Below are 15,890 nucleotides of genomic sequence, written 5' to 3'. Positions count from 1 at the left end.
GGCATCTTTACGCCATACTCTTGAAGGTCACTATATTCTGCTTTTGTGAGTAGCGTTGTATTCTTAAAAAAAAAAAAAAAAAAAAAAATAACTAACTGCCCTTTGGAGGTGGTGGTGTGTGTGAATATGGCACTCAAATGTTTTTTCTATCTGATCCATGCACATTTCAACAGCAAGCTGCATGCAGAACTACAATACATTGACATAATATCAATAATGGCCAAATCAGCTGAAAGTCTTATTGATCTTGCTGGCAGCTTGAGTTGCTCTGTATAAGGTTCTGCACCCTTGACAAAATAACTTCATTGGAGCTGCTACAGTCCTCAGGTCCATATGGGGGATTCACTGTTAAAACCTCAGCCACAAAATGTTTCCTGTTGTGCACCCTGTTCGGTAAAAGGAATCTGATTCTTCTGCAGCCAGTCTCTGAGGCAGCTTTTCCTGTTCTCCAGCTCCTCTCTGCTGTAACCCTGGGCCCCTGCTGGCATTGATAAGGAGGTCAGCTGGTTTGCCATACTGCTGTCCCCATCTCTCAGCACCTCCACAGCCTCCACAGCATGGCCCATCACTGCCACAACTGATGCCTTCCCGCCATCTTTCAAGTTCACCAAGACAATACTGGGCAGGGAGGAGGGGGTGGGATTGTTTTGCTATGATTTGCAGGGCAGTTCATTACTCAAACATGGGCGTAAAGACAATGACTTAACTTTCTAGTCCTGGGAATCATTTTCATAAAATGTTCTTGCTCAAATTAAAAAGTACTCCTTTTTAGAAATGTTTATATAAGGTCAAAATTTAAGATTTAATATTTGAAACAAGTTAGCGCTGAGACTTGTTTTACGGAATTATGCAATTCTGCTACACATATTTCTAATTCAAAACAACACATTAATAAAGGTGCAAGTACGAGTTCTTTATAGCAATGGATATTTTAAAAAAAGCACTGATACCGAGCCCTTTAAACTAACACAAAACGGCTGCAGCTAAAGCATAATTATTTTAGTAACATTTGCAATCTGATAAAAATAATAATAATAATAATAATAATAATTAAAAAAATTGACTACTAGATGTGTTTGATTAAATATTCGACATGTTGGGGGGTGGGGGGGAATATTAATGATTTGAAACATGTATTTATTTTCAAAAGGCTTTGCACCAGACAGGCAAAAATAAACAATAAAGTGCCTACTTGGCAGACACCGGATCCAGAGTGAAGACCCATCCTTCCTATTCCTGTTCACCAGCAGTGACTTTCACCTCTTTGTTGACATATTCCTGCCATACCAGGGATCTTTCTGCACCATTCATTCATGCTCCAGTTTCTGGAGAATTAAAAATACATATTTACATGAAGTACCAAAATGGTGAAATTATATATATATATATATATATATATATATATATATATATATATATATATATATACACATATATATTAAGGTGTGTGTGTGTGGTGTGGTTTGTTTGGGCTCTGTTGATGTGTGGACGGAGGATGAATTTATTCTAACGTTATTTGAGACGTCACGAAGACCTGCCTGCCTTTTTACTTAAATAAGATTGCAATAAACTCTGCAGTGCTTCTCACGGCTTACGGAAAAATGATCAGTGGACAACAACCGTAAAAAAAAAAAAAAAAAAAAAAAAAAAAAAAAAAAAAAAAATACATAGGGGTTAAATATGACTGTAACACGAGCAGTAATGAACAAGCAGTGTTGCCAAGGTCTCACGAGAAAACAACGCGGCAGTGCCTTTCAAAACAAGCACAACCCATTTCAGGGGGGTGAAATTCCATTTTTGTTAGTACTAGTTTTTGATAGTTGAACTGGAGGGGGACAGGGTGAGTCTAAAATTCTTATGCTGTTGATGTACCGGACACCTGTCAATCACGCAACCCACGACTCGCGACGCTTTTCCTGGTACTCTTATGAGTAAATTTTATTATTTTCAGTTGTAGTTCTCTCATTTTTTTTTAAACGCAAGTTTGACCTCGCTAGAATGCCAGCTCTGGTTACAACGCTGTTTGTATACAGAGATAAAACATGCGTGTATGTGATATATAGTCCAGCGGATATGTAAAATTTTGGGTGGGGGGTATTGTGCCCTTGGCGATATAAGCATGAAATTTGGAATATGTTTTGCTATAGGGCCACTGCAGATGGTTGCCTGTGAGTTGTATGAAGATTCCGATTATGGTATAATTATGTTGTTGAGTGAATATAACGTGTACTGTTTCTCCATGTATCTGCAGTGGCACTGTTACAATTTTTGTAAAGTGGGGGTGTTGAAAGCCATTGAACAAAATTGTTACTCCTGTATATGATGGAAGCCATGCAAGCCTGTATATCTGTGACAGGTAATATGTACTGTTTCTCCATATATCCCCGCAACCAGATGGACCAGAACCTTCAGTTCAAACTCAGAATTCTATAACTGATTCAGTAAAATCCCAGCGTGGCATAAGTCTTAAACTGTCTGATATTTAGGTAGGTAAATCCCTTTGTAAAAACAATAACATTACCACTAATAATATAAACTATATCGATAATGTAAAGGCAGGTGGAACCGACACAGCTTTATTTATTACAGCTTTATCTATTTTATTTTTAATACCATAATGTATATAAAAAAAGTATCCAGATATTTTAACAGAAACTTCAGTGCTAACAGAAAATACATTTAAAACAATCAGGTATGCATTTATGGCTGAGTTATAAATTTGTTTTCTTTCTTTTAATAAATGGAAAACTTCAATTAATGATACTTTTATTATGTGTTTATTTATTTTTTTATTAAAACATCAAAGTTTACACCAATAAATATAGTTGTTTGGCCTCAACCTGTTTCAGTGTGAAACTGCAGTGCATATTAAACATAATATTTTAAATACATTTGAAAGATACAGAAAGACTTTTGACTTAAGTATGGATATGAGGCTGAAAGTACTGTGGAATATTTCTGAGGAAAAATAAACAAAGCTTTCGGTGACATTTATATGATTTGCATGGAAGGATCCACCAGTTGGTTGAGTTTTTATCTTGATCTTATCTTTTATATATTTCCTTTAGAACATGTTTTTGAGGGTCAAAGGCCAAAGTACACAAAGTGTTGGATCTTCAGCAGCTTGGGACGGCAAGTCGGACAGACTGGGACAAAAGTGTTCTGGTGTCAGCAGGAGGACATACCCAAGGTACTTCGATGTCCATCTCATTCAAGATGTGGTACAAAGGGAGCAGGTTACAAGACCCTATCTCACAATCTCATTGGTTTCAACAAGACTGGTTGCATGCCATGAACAATACGGTTGTCACTGCTGAATGATGGAGAAGGCATTGAAGCAACATTCCAGCATTGCAAGGCCTAATGTCACGAATCGTGCAGATTGCAGTTCAACAAAACAAAAATTCAGTGGGCAGAGAAGAAAAAGAGAAGAGAAGAGGAAAATGCAGATGTACTCAAGAAGTACACTCTTCAAAGCGTGGGACAGGCACCCCCTTCTACTGCAACATGTTTCTTCTGTGGCGGACCTGCAGCTGGAGAGTCATTGTGTGAAGCATCAACATATAATCTTGATGTCAAGGTCAGGCAGTGTGCTTTCAAACTGCAGGACATGCCTCTGCTTGCCAAACTCAGGGCTGGTGACTTGACTGCACAAGAGGCTAAGTACCACTTGCTTTCTCTGTGCAATAAAGCACGAGAAACTAAGGAGAAACAGATGTCAACACTACTAACCACGACACTGCATTTGTTGGACTAGTGTCCTAGATCGAGGAAGCCGGTATGAACAACCAGTGTTCAAAATGACAGACCAGACAAATCTATACAGCACAAGACTGAAACAGATTGGGACTGATATGACTGGGCGTGTTCATTCATCCAAAATGAAGAATCGAATCCTGGCTTACTTTCCAGACATGGAAGCCTACAAGCAAGGCCATGACGTGGTACTAGTTAGCAACCAGGACATTGGCTCTGCTCTAGGAAAAGCATGTGAGCAACTCAGAGGTGGCCTATTCACTACTGGTACAGTAGACAACATAGACCATAATCCAAGTTCAACAAGTGCATGTGACTCCTTCCATGGAACTGGAATATCCTTCTTACAACATCCAAGCGATGAGGTCTCAGTGGAGTGCAACGGGTTGTAAGCACCACTTGTGCCCACACCAAAGTTGCTTCAAAGAAGACTGCGACTCACTTGTCAGAGTCATACACCAGTGTACCTCCTGTTGCTCTGTGTAGACAAGAGGTCTGAACAAAACATCAGCTCATCTCTCAGGCCATGCAGAAGGAATACAGGTAGTTTGAATTTATTGGCATCAATTGTGCTGAGTTCTTTCTTTAGAGCAGACACAGTTTCCTTCTCAGTGCATGATATACACAGTACTAAAATGTTTCATTTTTTGTATTTAGTTTCCCAGATGGAAACAAAGATTGGTTGTATTATCTTATATGATCCTTGGTGAGCATTATAAATAAAGTTTAAATAGTACATCTGAATCATGCTTGCAGCCCCGCCACTTAGATCGAGTCTACCATATTATGGGCAAAATAGGAATGGGCTATCTTGGAAAATGGCTGCCATTGTCACCACATGAATAATCTGCAGTGGCCCTATAGCCAGAAATCTTCATGCCCTAGCTGTGTGCCAGATTTCATGCTTGTATCACCAAAGGCACAATTCATTCACATATCCGCAGTACTAAATGCAAATATAAGAACATAAGAAAGTTTACAAACGAGAGGAGGGCATTGGGCCCATCTTGCTCGTTTGATTTAGTAGCTTATTGATCCCAGAATCTCATCAAGCAGCTTCTTGAAGGATCCCAGGGTGTCAGCTTCAACAACATTACTGGGGAGTTGGTTCCAGGCTGCACGATTCTCTGTAGGTGCGTTTACACTAGCACAATATTCCAGATCGAGAGGATAAGTGGACAGATTCCGGTTACTTTTTGCTAGTGTAAACGCTACTGAGCACATTCCGGAATCCGTCTTCTTATCCTCTCAAATGCTAACTTCATATTCCAGACTGAGAGGACAAGAGGACGGATTCCGTCACTGTTTTGCAGTGTAAGCAGATTGCAAAAAATATCCAGAGGGCACCGAACACTAACCAGCAACGTCATCACCGTGCTGCATTTTCATTTAAGCATTGGAATTGAAAGCAGGAACACTAGCAAATTTAAACTGCAACTTGTGGCATCTAAAAAAAAGTGTAACGCGTTTCAACAATTTTTATAATAAGTATTGATAAGATCAATTTTCGCTCATCTTTGCAAATTTATTTCAACAGTCTTCAAGGTCCGCTGCTTGAGATATTTTCAAATGATGGCGCTCGTTTATGTTGTCACCACAGCTCGGTGTTAGCTTCTTTTTCCCCTCAAAGTACGCATGCTGAGAGTCTGTGCCTGTGAGAAGTACCATGTGCTGTTTCAAGCAATTGTAAACGCACCGTTACGGTACAGATTGCCCCAGAATCCTATCGGGAAGATTCGGGAACGCTAGTGTAAACATATTGTGTCCTGGCTGTATGTACCGTGGTCATTAACATTCAGTTTGCTGATTAGTCGAAACAATCAGGTAAACATACATTCAGAATGAATGTCTTAATTATGTACCTTGTTTCACCCCATTTGGATGATCATTTTTAATTGCCCCCCCCACCCCGATTAATAATGTAATTTACAGATTTTAAACACTGAAGGCGCTGTGATATATTAGAATCCCATTTAATGTATCTGCCATTACACAGTTCTGCCACTTAATTCCTCTTTGTGCCATTAAAAAAACTTCACTTTAAAATGATATCCGGTTGATTTACTCACACCCTCGGTGCATTGCAGGTTATTACTTCCTACGGCTACTACCAGTACATTCTGTAATAATATCATGGAAATGGCTAAATACGAAATTCACAATACAAATATAATTCCAATCATGTTTTGTACATTTTTAATTGTGTCATGTTTGAGAAATCCATTTCCTGTTTTTGTGTCCAACTTTTGCACTCACTCGGTGAATTAAAAAACGGTATGCCATAATTTTAAAATTCATAAAAGCTAATAACAGACAACTTTAATGTGATTGGGGAATGTATCCAGTAACTCCATCCTCGACAACATGTTTTGAAGATAGAGAAAATATAATGTTTTGTTTTTTTAACTTAATAATATTGACTCCAACGTCGCTAAATAAAGTGTTTCCATTATAATTACATGAACAAACCCTATGAAATGCGTGCTATTGTGAGTTATGTCCCCCCTGCAGAGCTCACTTACCATCATGCACCCGTGCAGATAAGTAGTTAGGGACGCATGCGTAGTGAATTTGTTTCCCTCCACTGTGAGGAAAGCTCATTGCGGTGAAGGCAGGAGTATGTCCAGATACGAACGGTACGGAGGAGGTAAGGGAGTAGTGGAATATTAGACTTTTGGTTTAAGGAAATTAGGCACAGACGTTAGCATCGTCGTGTGACGTCATATAAAGCTGAATTACCGAGCAAAGTATTTCAATTTCTCTCGAATTTCCTTTCCTGAAAGGTGGCTGCATGGCGGGTAAATGTTCTGTAATGGCGGACGTCTGATTAGCTGTGTGCGCACAGCAAAAAGGATCAGGGTCTGCACAGAGAGAAAGCAACGATCTGGGCATGATGTTGTGAATACAAATTAGTTACAGTGAATACGTGTGTATATTTCATGTTCGATGATATTAAAATTCGCAAATAACTGCTGGTTTATTTTATTCGATTTCCGAAGAATATTCTAGTTTTAGTTTCTGTCTGTGCTGGCCCTTGTTGCTCTGGTTAATGTCGGTTTGCACGAATGTGTGTGTGTGTGTGTGTGTGTGTGTGTGTGTCTATATATATATTATATATATATATATATATATGAGAGAAAGAAAATGTCACGTTTCCGACCACTCTTGTGACGTTTTTATAAAATAGTGTTATTTATTTTTTAACCTGAGGCCTTCCTTCATTTTTAATATTGAAATGGAGTAATGTCTTACAGTGGGGGGTGAGTGGAAGATATCGCCTGATCAATGCCACCACGAAGTTGTTGCCTGAGCATTGTTGATGTTTTCGGGCAGTACTGAACGCTGTCGTCTCAGATCGCCGCGCACTGCAACGCTTATTTCATTATTTGTATGGTAACTGGAGTGAATGTTGTCATGTGGGTAAATGTATCTGTTAGTTGTTGAATATCTCCATTCATTTTCAATTGCACTTTTCTAGTACTTTGTAATTTTGTTGTTTTATTAGAGTATTTAGATATTGATCTAATTTATGTACGAATAAAAGCAGGCCCTTTTACCAATTGCACTGAAGCTAGAGTAAATTTACTAGGCCTAAAACCACGTGTTTCGGAAGGTATTGAAGTTGATCGATTTATCCGAAGATGAAAGAGTAACTTGCAGTTCTTGAAGCATATGCAACATTAGATTAAATCAATTCTCCCAAGAACTATACAATAACAAATAGTTACATTACGCACAATATTTGGAACGTGATTCAGTCGTTTTTGTTTTATCATAACAATAAACTGTTATACTTGGTCTAGTAGTGGAATCTTTTTAATATATATAACGAGTTCACATTTACAGAAAATTGTTAATTCGTACAGCGTCTGTCATTATTTATTATGGATGGAGGTCTGTAAGTTTCACTGTAATTCACAGAGCAAATTACTCTTGCAGTTTTGCCTGGTTGCAAACGTAGGTGTTTTAGCCTGTACATTTTTAGATGTTTTGCTTTACAGTTACAAGATGTTGGGCTTTTCACTAGACGATTCTAAATTGTATAATTAATATAAATATTTTTCTTTACCAAAAATACTTCTACTTTGAATGGTTGTTGTTTGATCAAATTATAATACTATATTTAAAAAGACGTAACCTGGAAACCATGTGATTACACACCACGAAACGTTTTACATGATGGCATTTATTTCTCATACTTTAGAGCAGTGTTGCCAATTTTTTAGATCCAAATTGGCCTTACAGTCGCTATTTTAAAGTCTCCAAACAATCATAGTGCTTAAACATCCAACAACCACACATAGTATGCAGTGGTGTAGTTTTAAATCTTGAAAGTACCGGAACGCTAGGGGGAGTGTTGGAGGTGATAGAGATCGAGCGTGCCCAAGAGTATATAGCTGCAGAACGAAGGTTCCCACAGGGTCGTTCAGCATGCGCAACTGCACATTTACGTCGTGCTTCATTCACCCTCAACACCGCTACATTTTTATTTCCTGCGTGCAGTACCTTACACTTTTCTCAAATGACATTTAATAGAGAAAAGTGTAAGGTACTGCAGGCAGGAAATAAAAATGTACATTATAAATATCATATGGGAGATATTGAAATTGGAGAAGGAATCTATGAAAAAGACCTAGGAGTTTTTGTTGACTCAGAAATGTCTTCATCTAGACAATGTGGGGAAGCTATAAAAAAGGCTAACAAGATGCTCAGATACATTGTGAAAAGTGTTGAATTTAAATCAAGGGAAGTAATGTTAAAACTGTACAATGCACTAGTAAGACCTCATCTTGAATATTGTGTTCAGTTCTGGTCACCTCGCTATAAAAAAGATATTGCTGCTCTAGAAAGAGTGCAAAGAAGAGCGACCAGAATTATTCCGGGCTTAAAAGGCATGTCATATGCAGACAGGCTAAAAGAATTGAATCTGTTCAGTCTTGAACAAAGAAGACTACGTGGCGACCTAATTCAAGCATTCAAAATTCTAAAAGGTATTGACAGTGTCGACCCAAGGGACTTTTTCAGCCTGAAAAAAGAAACAAGGACCAGGGGTCACAAATGGAGTTTAGAAAAAGGGGCATTCAGAACAGAAAATAGGAGACACTTTTTTACACAGAGAATTGTGAGGGTCTGGAATCAACTCCCCAGTAATGTTGTTGAAGCTGACACCCTGGGATCCTTCAAGAAGCTGCTTGATGAGATTTTGGGATCAATAAGCTACTAACAACCAAACGAGCAAGATGGGCCAAATGGCCTCCTCTCGTTTGTAAACTTTCTTATGTTCTTCTTATGTTCTTATGTGATGATAAACGGTACAGGAGGGGAGAACACTCAAGATGGTGATTACCCTGTGTTCCATGGCCAATACCCGACGAACCTTAGGTATAGGGTTAGGTTATTGTTATGTAATAAACTTCGTTTTAGTACGTAAATTCATCACCTTTATGTGATCGGGCTGTAGCATAAGTGATGACGTCTATTAAGAGTTGTGCAAGCAGCGCTACCCTGCGAAAGCTATGCTGTGGGAGCCTTCGTTGTGCAGCAATACACCTTTCAGCGTGCTGATGTCGCACAAAATGTTGTCTCCCTTGGAAAATGGTACATTTAATGGTACATAAAAATAAATATTTAGCTTTAGACGTTTTAAGCGTTACTATTGTAAAAATAAAACTGCACACAATATTTCCAGCTAAAAATGTCTTTGAGGAGTCACAATAAAAATGCTTACCGCAGAAGCACAGATAAGTCAATGCAACATCACCACTACATCAAATATCGAAGCATTTATGTATAATCAACATGAACGACAGCAACACCCAACAATGTTTTTAGCTTTCTTAAACAAGTCATGCCATGTCTCGTATAAAAAAGCTAACAAAAATAAAACAGTAGCCTGGTGTTTACAAAAAATAAAATAATGGAAGCTATAAGCTAAGCAAATGACTAATTGACTTTCCTTGCATATTCAAATGGAGCGGGGCATTGTTGGCTTTCAATTCAATTACCCTGACACACATTCTAAAAGGATGTTGCCAATACATAATTGAAACATTTTGCTTATTTTCATGTCTGAAATTCTCAGATGACTGTCCTGGACATCGCTAGATTTGTAGCTAGTCAATTTTGACAAAAATTGTTGCCAAGTCAGTTCTTAAAGTCGCTAGATTTAGCATCAAATTCGCTAAGTTGGCAACACTGCTTTAGAGATATTGCCTGGTTTCGAACATTCTTCTGCAGAGTCAGATCATAACTCCAAACTTCAAATGTGCACTTTACTACCTTTGGGGGTGAGGTAGAGAATATGAAGCTCTATGCTGCACATTGTAAGCTGACTTTCAGCAGTCGTTTCTATTGGAATGGTTTTAAAGTATATCAAAGCATATTTTCTTGTTACACTGCTTCATGCATGTGGATAATTTGAATCAGATTTTCTGTAGAAATCCCCAATGCCTACATTTAAACAACCAACATATGATGGAACTGCCAAAGGGTAGTGATATGTTAATGAAGCTGTTGATCTCAATAAATTGCCCCCAAGATGCTCAGAATTATTGTGAGAACAATTCTCTTTGCAGTTAGGGTATTTGGAAAGCCTTTTTATTTATTTTTTTGAGAGAGAGAGAGAGAGAGAGAGAGAGAGACAGAATCTGCACGGGTGGATTTGTCAATACAACCACGCTCTGGAGTTGCAGTGCCACCTTTTTATTTTTCCTTCCAGAAACCAAGGTTTACGTTGGTAACCTTGGAACAGGTGCGGGGAAAGGAGAACTAGAGCGAGCGTTCAGTTATTATGGACCATTGAGAACTGTATGGATTGCTAGGAATCCTCCAGGGTTTGCCTTTGTGGAGTTTGAAGATCCCAGAGATGCAGAAGATGCTGTCCGTGGACTGGATGGCAAGTAAGTAGATAGTTTGAAAGACCCAGATAATGAAAGAGTCCAAGTCTTATTTCAGTAGCAGTGAATGTGCTGTAATGAAGATGTTAAAAAAAAAAAAAAAAAAAAAAAAAAAAAAAAAAAAAAAATGTAAATCTGTTTTTTTAAATTTATTTCCAGTGCACAGATTTCTGCAAGGAATGCAATGACTTTTTGTCGAAAATATTTAGAGGGTTCATAATATTTAATGTTTGTATATCTGCCATTTAGATGTAATTTGCTCTTTCGGAATACAGTAGAAACATTTACTAAAATGTTTTCTCTTGCCCAGTAACAAACATCAGATTTATGTATAACAGGCTTTGTATAACCAAGTTGTTTGTCGACTTCGATAAGAGTGCAAATGCTTGCGATTTATTTAAAGATTAATTTTACTAAGTAGTTGAAGAACTTGCCATTTGTGGTTTTACAGTTCTTGAAAAACAGTGAGATGTATTACTGAAATATATATTCATTTAGTTATTTTGTGGAAACACATTCTGAAGTATCTTGTTTTAAAATTGAAAAGAATAGTTCTCCCTGGGCATGGAAAAGTAGTAGTTTGTTATAAATACAACACTTGAGAATCTAATTATCTGCCTGATGCTAAATGTAAACCGTGTTTGGAGTGGTGGTTTTCTTTTACACCCTACTGTAGTGAAGAAATAAGATACTGTTTTTGCTTTTTCAGGAAAGCTAAGCACCGTTTTGATAGGTTGCAGCAGCACTTGCATTCTTAATTTACATTCAGCATATCAGTAGAATGGAAGCTGTTGTTGGTAGTTGAGAAATCACAATTTCTCTGCAGAGTGGAAACGTTTGTAATTTTAGGAATATATTTGTAGTAAACCAATGACTGAACATTGTTATTGTACTTGCATAACCCACTGCAGGGTTCACGGCAGAAAAATAAAGAACATCAACCTGTTTTATTCAATTAGAATTTTTATACATTTATTTGTGATTCAGTTTTATGTACTGGGTTCTGAAAATGTTTAGTAAAAGCTTTACATTTTTGAGAATTGTAATCGATCTAAAATGCAAACAATGTTTCCAGTTGATCTACGTGATTTATAGAATAAAAAAACACAACAAAAAAACCCTGTCACATGAAACATGCCCTTTTAGACCCACAAAAACCCCCCCAAAAACAGATATTTTAATACAAGATAGGCAGGCTTGTATTAGTACTGAGTTCAAACCAGGCTTATATATCAATATTTTTTTTTTCCTCCAAATGATTAGTCTTGACCCTCGTAATTTTTTTTTGGCTATATTGCATCAGCATTCACAATACTGTTTGTTCCTTATTTCTGTTAGTAAGAGGATTATCAGCACACTGGAGCCCCATCTGTTCTGATCAAGAGTGACAGGCTACTGCAGCAGCCAGTCAGGTGCAGACTGCCCAGAACATGCAGTCACCGCCTTCAAGAAAGGAAGTCAAAATTTGTACGGCAATGAAAAAGTCACACGTTTTGTGGCGGGCATTGTTTTCACATGGTAGTAGTAGAGGAATACACTGTAAATATTGTACTTGTTCTCTTTTTATGGTTATGTACAAATTAGGGTTTGCATATAGAAAACATGCACAGTATTGGCATGTTTCTTCTTTGAATATGGCTTTCAAAATGGTATGTTTTATAAAAAGGAAAGTTGTTTAAATGTGCAGTGTCTATGACTATTAAACTATTGTTTAATACATGCACTGATCTTCAACATCTGACAAGCCGACCAGGAAACTACTAATGTCAGGACAGGATTGAAGGGGCACAGTATTTCTGTATGGTACTAAAAAGCTTGATTTGCATTTATTTTATTTATCTATCATATTCATGTAGAATACAGATGTAGTTGCCTTTAGTAGTTTTGTGTGTTTTTAAAAAAATAAATAAAATACAAATTACGATTGGGGAATTTGATTTTGCTTCGTAAACATATTTATTTTTGCCCAAGAAGTTTAATAATGACTGACTCCATGATCATTATGAATAATGCTATGGCTGAGTTTCAAAAGGATAACTTGCAAACCCTTGACGTGTCAAATTATGTTAGTAGTATTTCTTCTTTATAAATGTCATTGTCCCTCCTATATTGTTGTAATTACAACTCTGACCTTGATGTGTGTTTATTTGTTATCTCCTATGATCATATTTTACATTTTTTGTGAAAGTGCAGTACTAATAACTAGAGTTCTTGATTTCAGGGTAATTTGTGGCTCTCGGGTTCGAGCTGAATTGTCTACAGGGATGCCAAGGCGCTCTCGCTATGACAGGCCCCCGGCCCGTCGCCCATTCGACCCCAATGACAGGTGCTATGAATGTGGCGACAAGGGCCATTATGCCTACGACTGTCATCGATATAGCCGTCGACGCAGGAGCAGGTATGTGTCAATATTATGGGGTGGTTTTGTTTGTTTGTTTTTAAATATTTTCCTTATTTTTAGTAATGTGAAAATAATTCCTATCATTCATTTACATTTGTTTTTGTAAGACATATGTAGGTTTACATGCCATTTAAATATATACACTTAAATGTTTTTTTTTTTTCTTGTTATTTGAAATGTTGTTGCGATTTATTAATAATCCACCTGGTCAAAACCTTTCAGGTTTCTTCGTTTGATTCAGAGTGTCACGAGCCTTTAAGATTTCATGAGGCATCTAGCAAATTCGTCATTTAAGATCCTCCTAGACCTTGAGGCGATCAGCATATGAGGCCAGATCCCCTCGAGCGCCTTCACCCTAAGATTCTATAGAGAGCAGAACATTTTGGTTGAGACGAGGTGATCGCCGTAACACAGTAAATTTGGCTTTCAAATGGGGGCCCCATTTATAAAGAGGAACCTCCAGGTTGACCACATTCCCGACTAGACAAATCTTCTTGCATCAATCAAGCCTCACCTTGCCTCATTTGGCTGTCAGTTTGATCGTCGTTAGATTGAAGAAACTTCTAGATGCAGAGATCGGCTGATAGATACTTCTAGATCTGCTAGACCTTGGGGTCCAAAGAGGGTCGACCTGCAAACTTGCAAGGTTTATTTTAAGTACCAATTAATGTGTTTTTGTTAAATACAAAATCTAAGAAATGTTATTTTTGTTTATGTATTTTAATAAACATATCTAATTTTATGTAGATGAATTGTACAAAATGCATAGAGATTAGGCCCCAAACACATTTGTATATAAATCTATATAAATATATTCTTTCAAACTGAAACTGTCACTAGTATAGAAGTTTGAATTATTTTCCTGCAGAGGCAGTCGGAAGCAGAATAGAGTTTGCAAATAAATGGCTCCTATTTAATATAATTATTTCCTAATGTGGTAGGTCCAGATCTAGGTCTCATTCACGATATGGAGGGAGGAGATACACTCGCTCACGCAGTAGAAGCCGGGGCAGAAGGTGAGTTTTATAGTAAGTTAATAGAGGTTATGTGATGCTGGCCATGAAACCAGTATGTTCAGTCGGAATTTAGATTTTGTATTAGTCGTTGAACTGTGAACGTTGAACTTAATATGAAAGATTTTAGAAATGCATGATGTTTGTGAGCAATTATGGATCTAGCTGATGGCTGTTGATCTATGAAACAGCCTGCTTAAGAAGCACAATGTGTCTCTCGTTTCAGATCTAGATCTTTCTCCCCACGCAGATCAAGATCATTTTCTCCAAGGAGATCTAGATCAGCATCTAAAAGATCCAGGTGAAGATTTTTTTTTTTTCATTTTATGTAGCAGAAGATCTCAGCAGTGGTCTCTGTAGGATGCCTAACTTTTAAACTGGGTAGATAACCACTGATCTGTACTCCTTTTTACAATATATGGGCATGAAACATTACTTTCTGTATTTCAGGTCTAGATCAAGATCAAGATCTAGATCCCGGTCCAGATCGGTTTCGCGCCCAAGGAGGAGGTGAGAATTCAACATTAACCCTTTTCATTGCACAGACACCCATTTTTGTTTAATATACACATTTTATATTGTAACAGACAGCTAAGAAATGTGTGCATATACAGAGCCATACAAAGCACATGGATTTTTGTGAATTCAGGTATTCTTTTGAGTCAGACATTTTAGTGCTTTAAATATGTAAGAATTCAAATAATTAGCTGTAGTGGACATGGCTCCAGAGAGGTTAATTTGTGTGTACTGAATGTATTTAAATGCATAAAACACTTAATTTATATGTGAACATTTTTAGGTCTGGCTCTGTGGCAAGATCAAAGTCTGGTTCTCAAGCCAGGAGGTGAGAATTGAATTAACATCTGCAACCCTTAACAGCATTCTTCTAGTAGATGTCTTTGATTGCCCAATTTTAAAGTCACTTGTACTAACTTAATCAGTTAATATTGCTAAATGTCTTTGAACACATACATTATTATACTGTATATGTTCACGTAATTGTGTGTAAAGTTACTTTTACTTTTGATACTAAAGAAATGTATCAACAATTGTTAAATTAGTTCAGTGAAGAGCGCTTCATAGTTAATAAGGACTTTATAAGGGCTAGTAAATTACACTGGTGTTTCAAATAACATTATGTAGAATCCATGTAGTTTTATAAAAATCCCACACTTATGTAAATTCTCCCTAGGAAATACTTTATTTTTGTACATTAAGGTCCTAAACATGACCATTGATCTTAATAACTGGCACCTACTTTAAAGTGTGTCCTAAAAGTTTGTCTCTGTTTCCCAGCCAGTCAAAACCTAGATCACCACCTCCAAAGCGAAGGTAAGGATTTTTTGTTTGTTGAAGTTTGAAGTAGAGCAAAGGCAGAAATGGCCTGTATGTTTGTCCCCCACTCCAAAAAAAGTGTATGATGATGGAATCTTAATTAAACCTTCTTTGTCTTGTAGCCGCTCACCATCAGGAAGTCCCCGCAGGAGTGAAACTCCCGAAAGAGATGACTAAACTTTTTATAAAACCAAATCTTTTTGGAAGGAACATGTATTTGTTTACATTATTATAAGGGAATCTGTTGATTCTGATGGTGAGATTTTGTGTTTTGAATATGTTGAGGTGTATTCCTTGTTCCTCTTTCTTGTTTCTTGTCAAAAAAAAATAAATAAAGCAAACAGATTTGGAAAATGGCTGAGTATTTTGTTAGCTGGTAGAAATAATTTGTCATTTATACAAGTGATCATGCAGTGCATAAGAGAACCATAAAATGCACTGGGCTTTTTTTGTATCTGCATTAAATCTTGACTTCTAAAAAAAAAAAAA

General features: G+C 37.2%; 1 protein-coding gene across 1 annotated transcript; it reads left to right on the top strand.

The window, feature by feature from the left end:
- The first annotated feature begins 6,311 nt into the window (after positions 1 to 6,311).
- On the top strand, positions 6,312 to 15,890 carry LOC121316884 (serine/arginine-rich splicing factor 7-like). The gene is made up of 9 exons (XM_041252169.1): positions 6,312 to 6,403; positions 10,475 to 10,655; positions 12,874 to 13,050; positions 13,995 to 14,069; positions 14,293 to 14,367; positions 14,517 to 14,576; positions 14,866 to 14,910; positions 15,363 to 15,398; positions 15,524 to 15,890. Exons 1-9 carry the CDS (start codon positions 6,376 to 6,378, stop codon positions 15,576 to 15,578), a joined length of 732 nt encoding a protein of 243 aa, XP_041108103.1. The 5' UTR covers positions 6,312 to 6,375; the 3' UTR covers positions 15,579 to 15,890.

This window comes from Polyodon spathula, chromosome 6 (genome assembly GCF_017654505.1).
Source record: "Polyodon spathula isolate WHYD16114869_AA chromosome 6, ASM1765450v1, whole genome shotgun sequence".
Taxonomy (NCBI): Eukaryota; Metazoa; Chordata; class Actinopteri; order Acipenseriformes; family Polyodontidae; genus Polyodon; species Polyodon spathula.
This window is presented reverse-complemented; position numbering and strand designations above follow the sequence as displayed.

Excerpts from the sequence above, each read along its gene's own strand:
- LOC121316884 (XM_041252169.1), top strand. The coding sequence starts at position 6,376 with ATGTCCAGATACGAACGGTACGGAGGAG. Across the intron at positions 13,051-13,994 it reads AGCCGTCGACGCAGGAGCAG|GTCCAGATCTAGGTCTCATT; the intron begins GTATGTGTCAAT and ends CTAATGTGGTAG. Across the intron at positions 14,577-14,865 it reads GTTTCGCGCCCAAGGAGGAG|GTCTGGCTCTGTGGCAAGAT; the intron begins GTGAGAATTCAA and ends GAACATTTTTAG.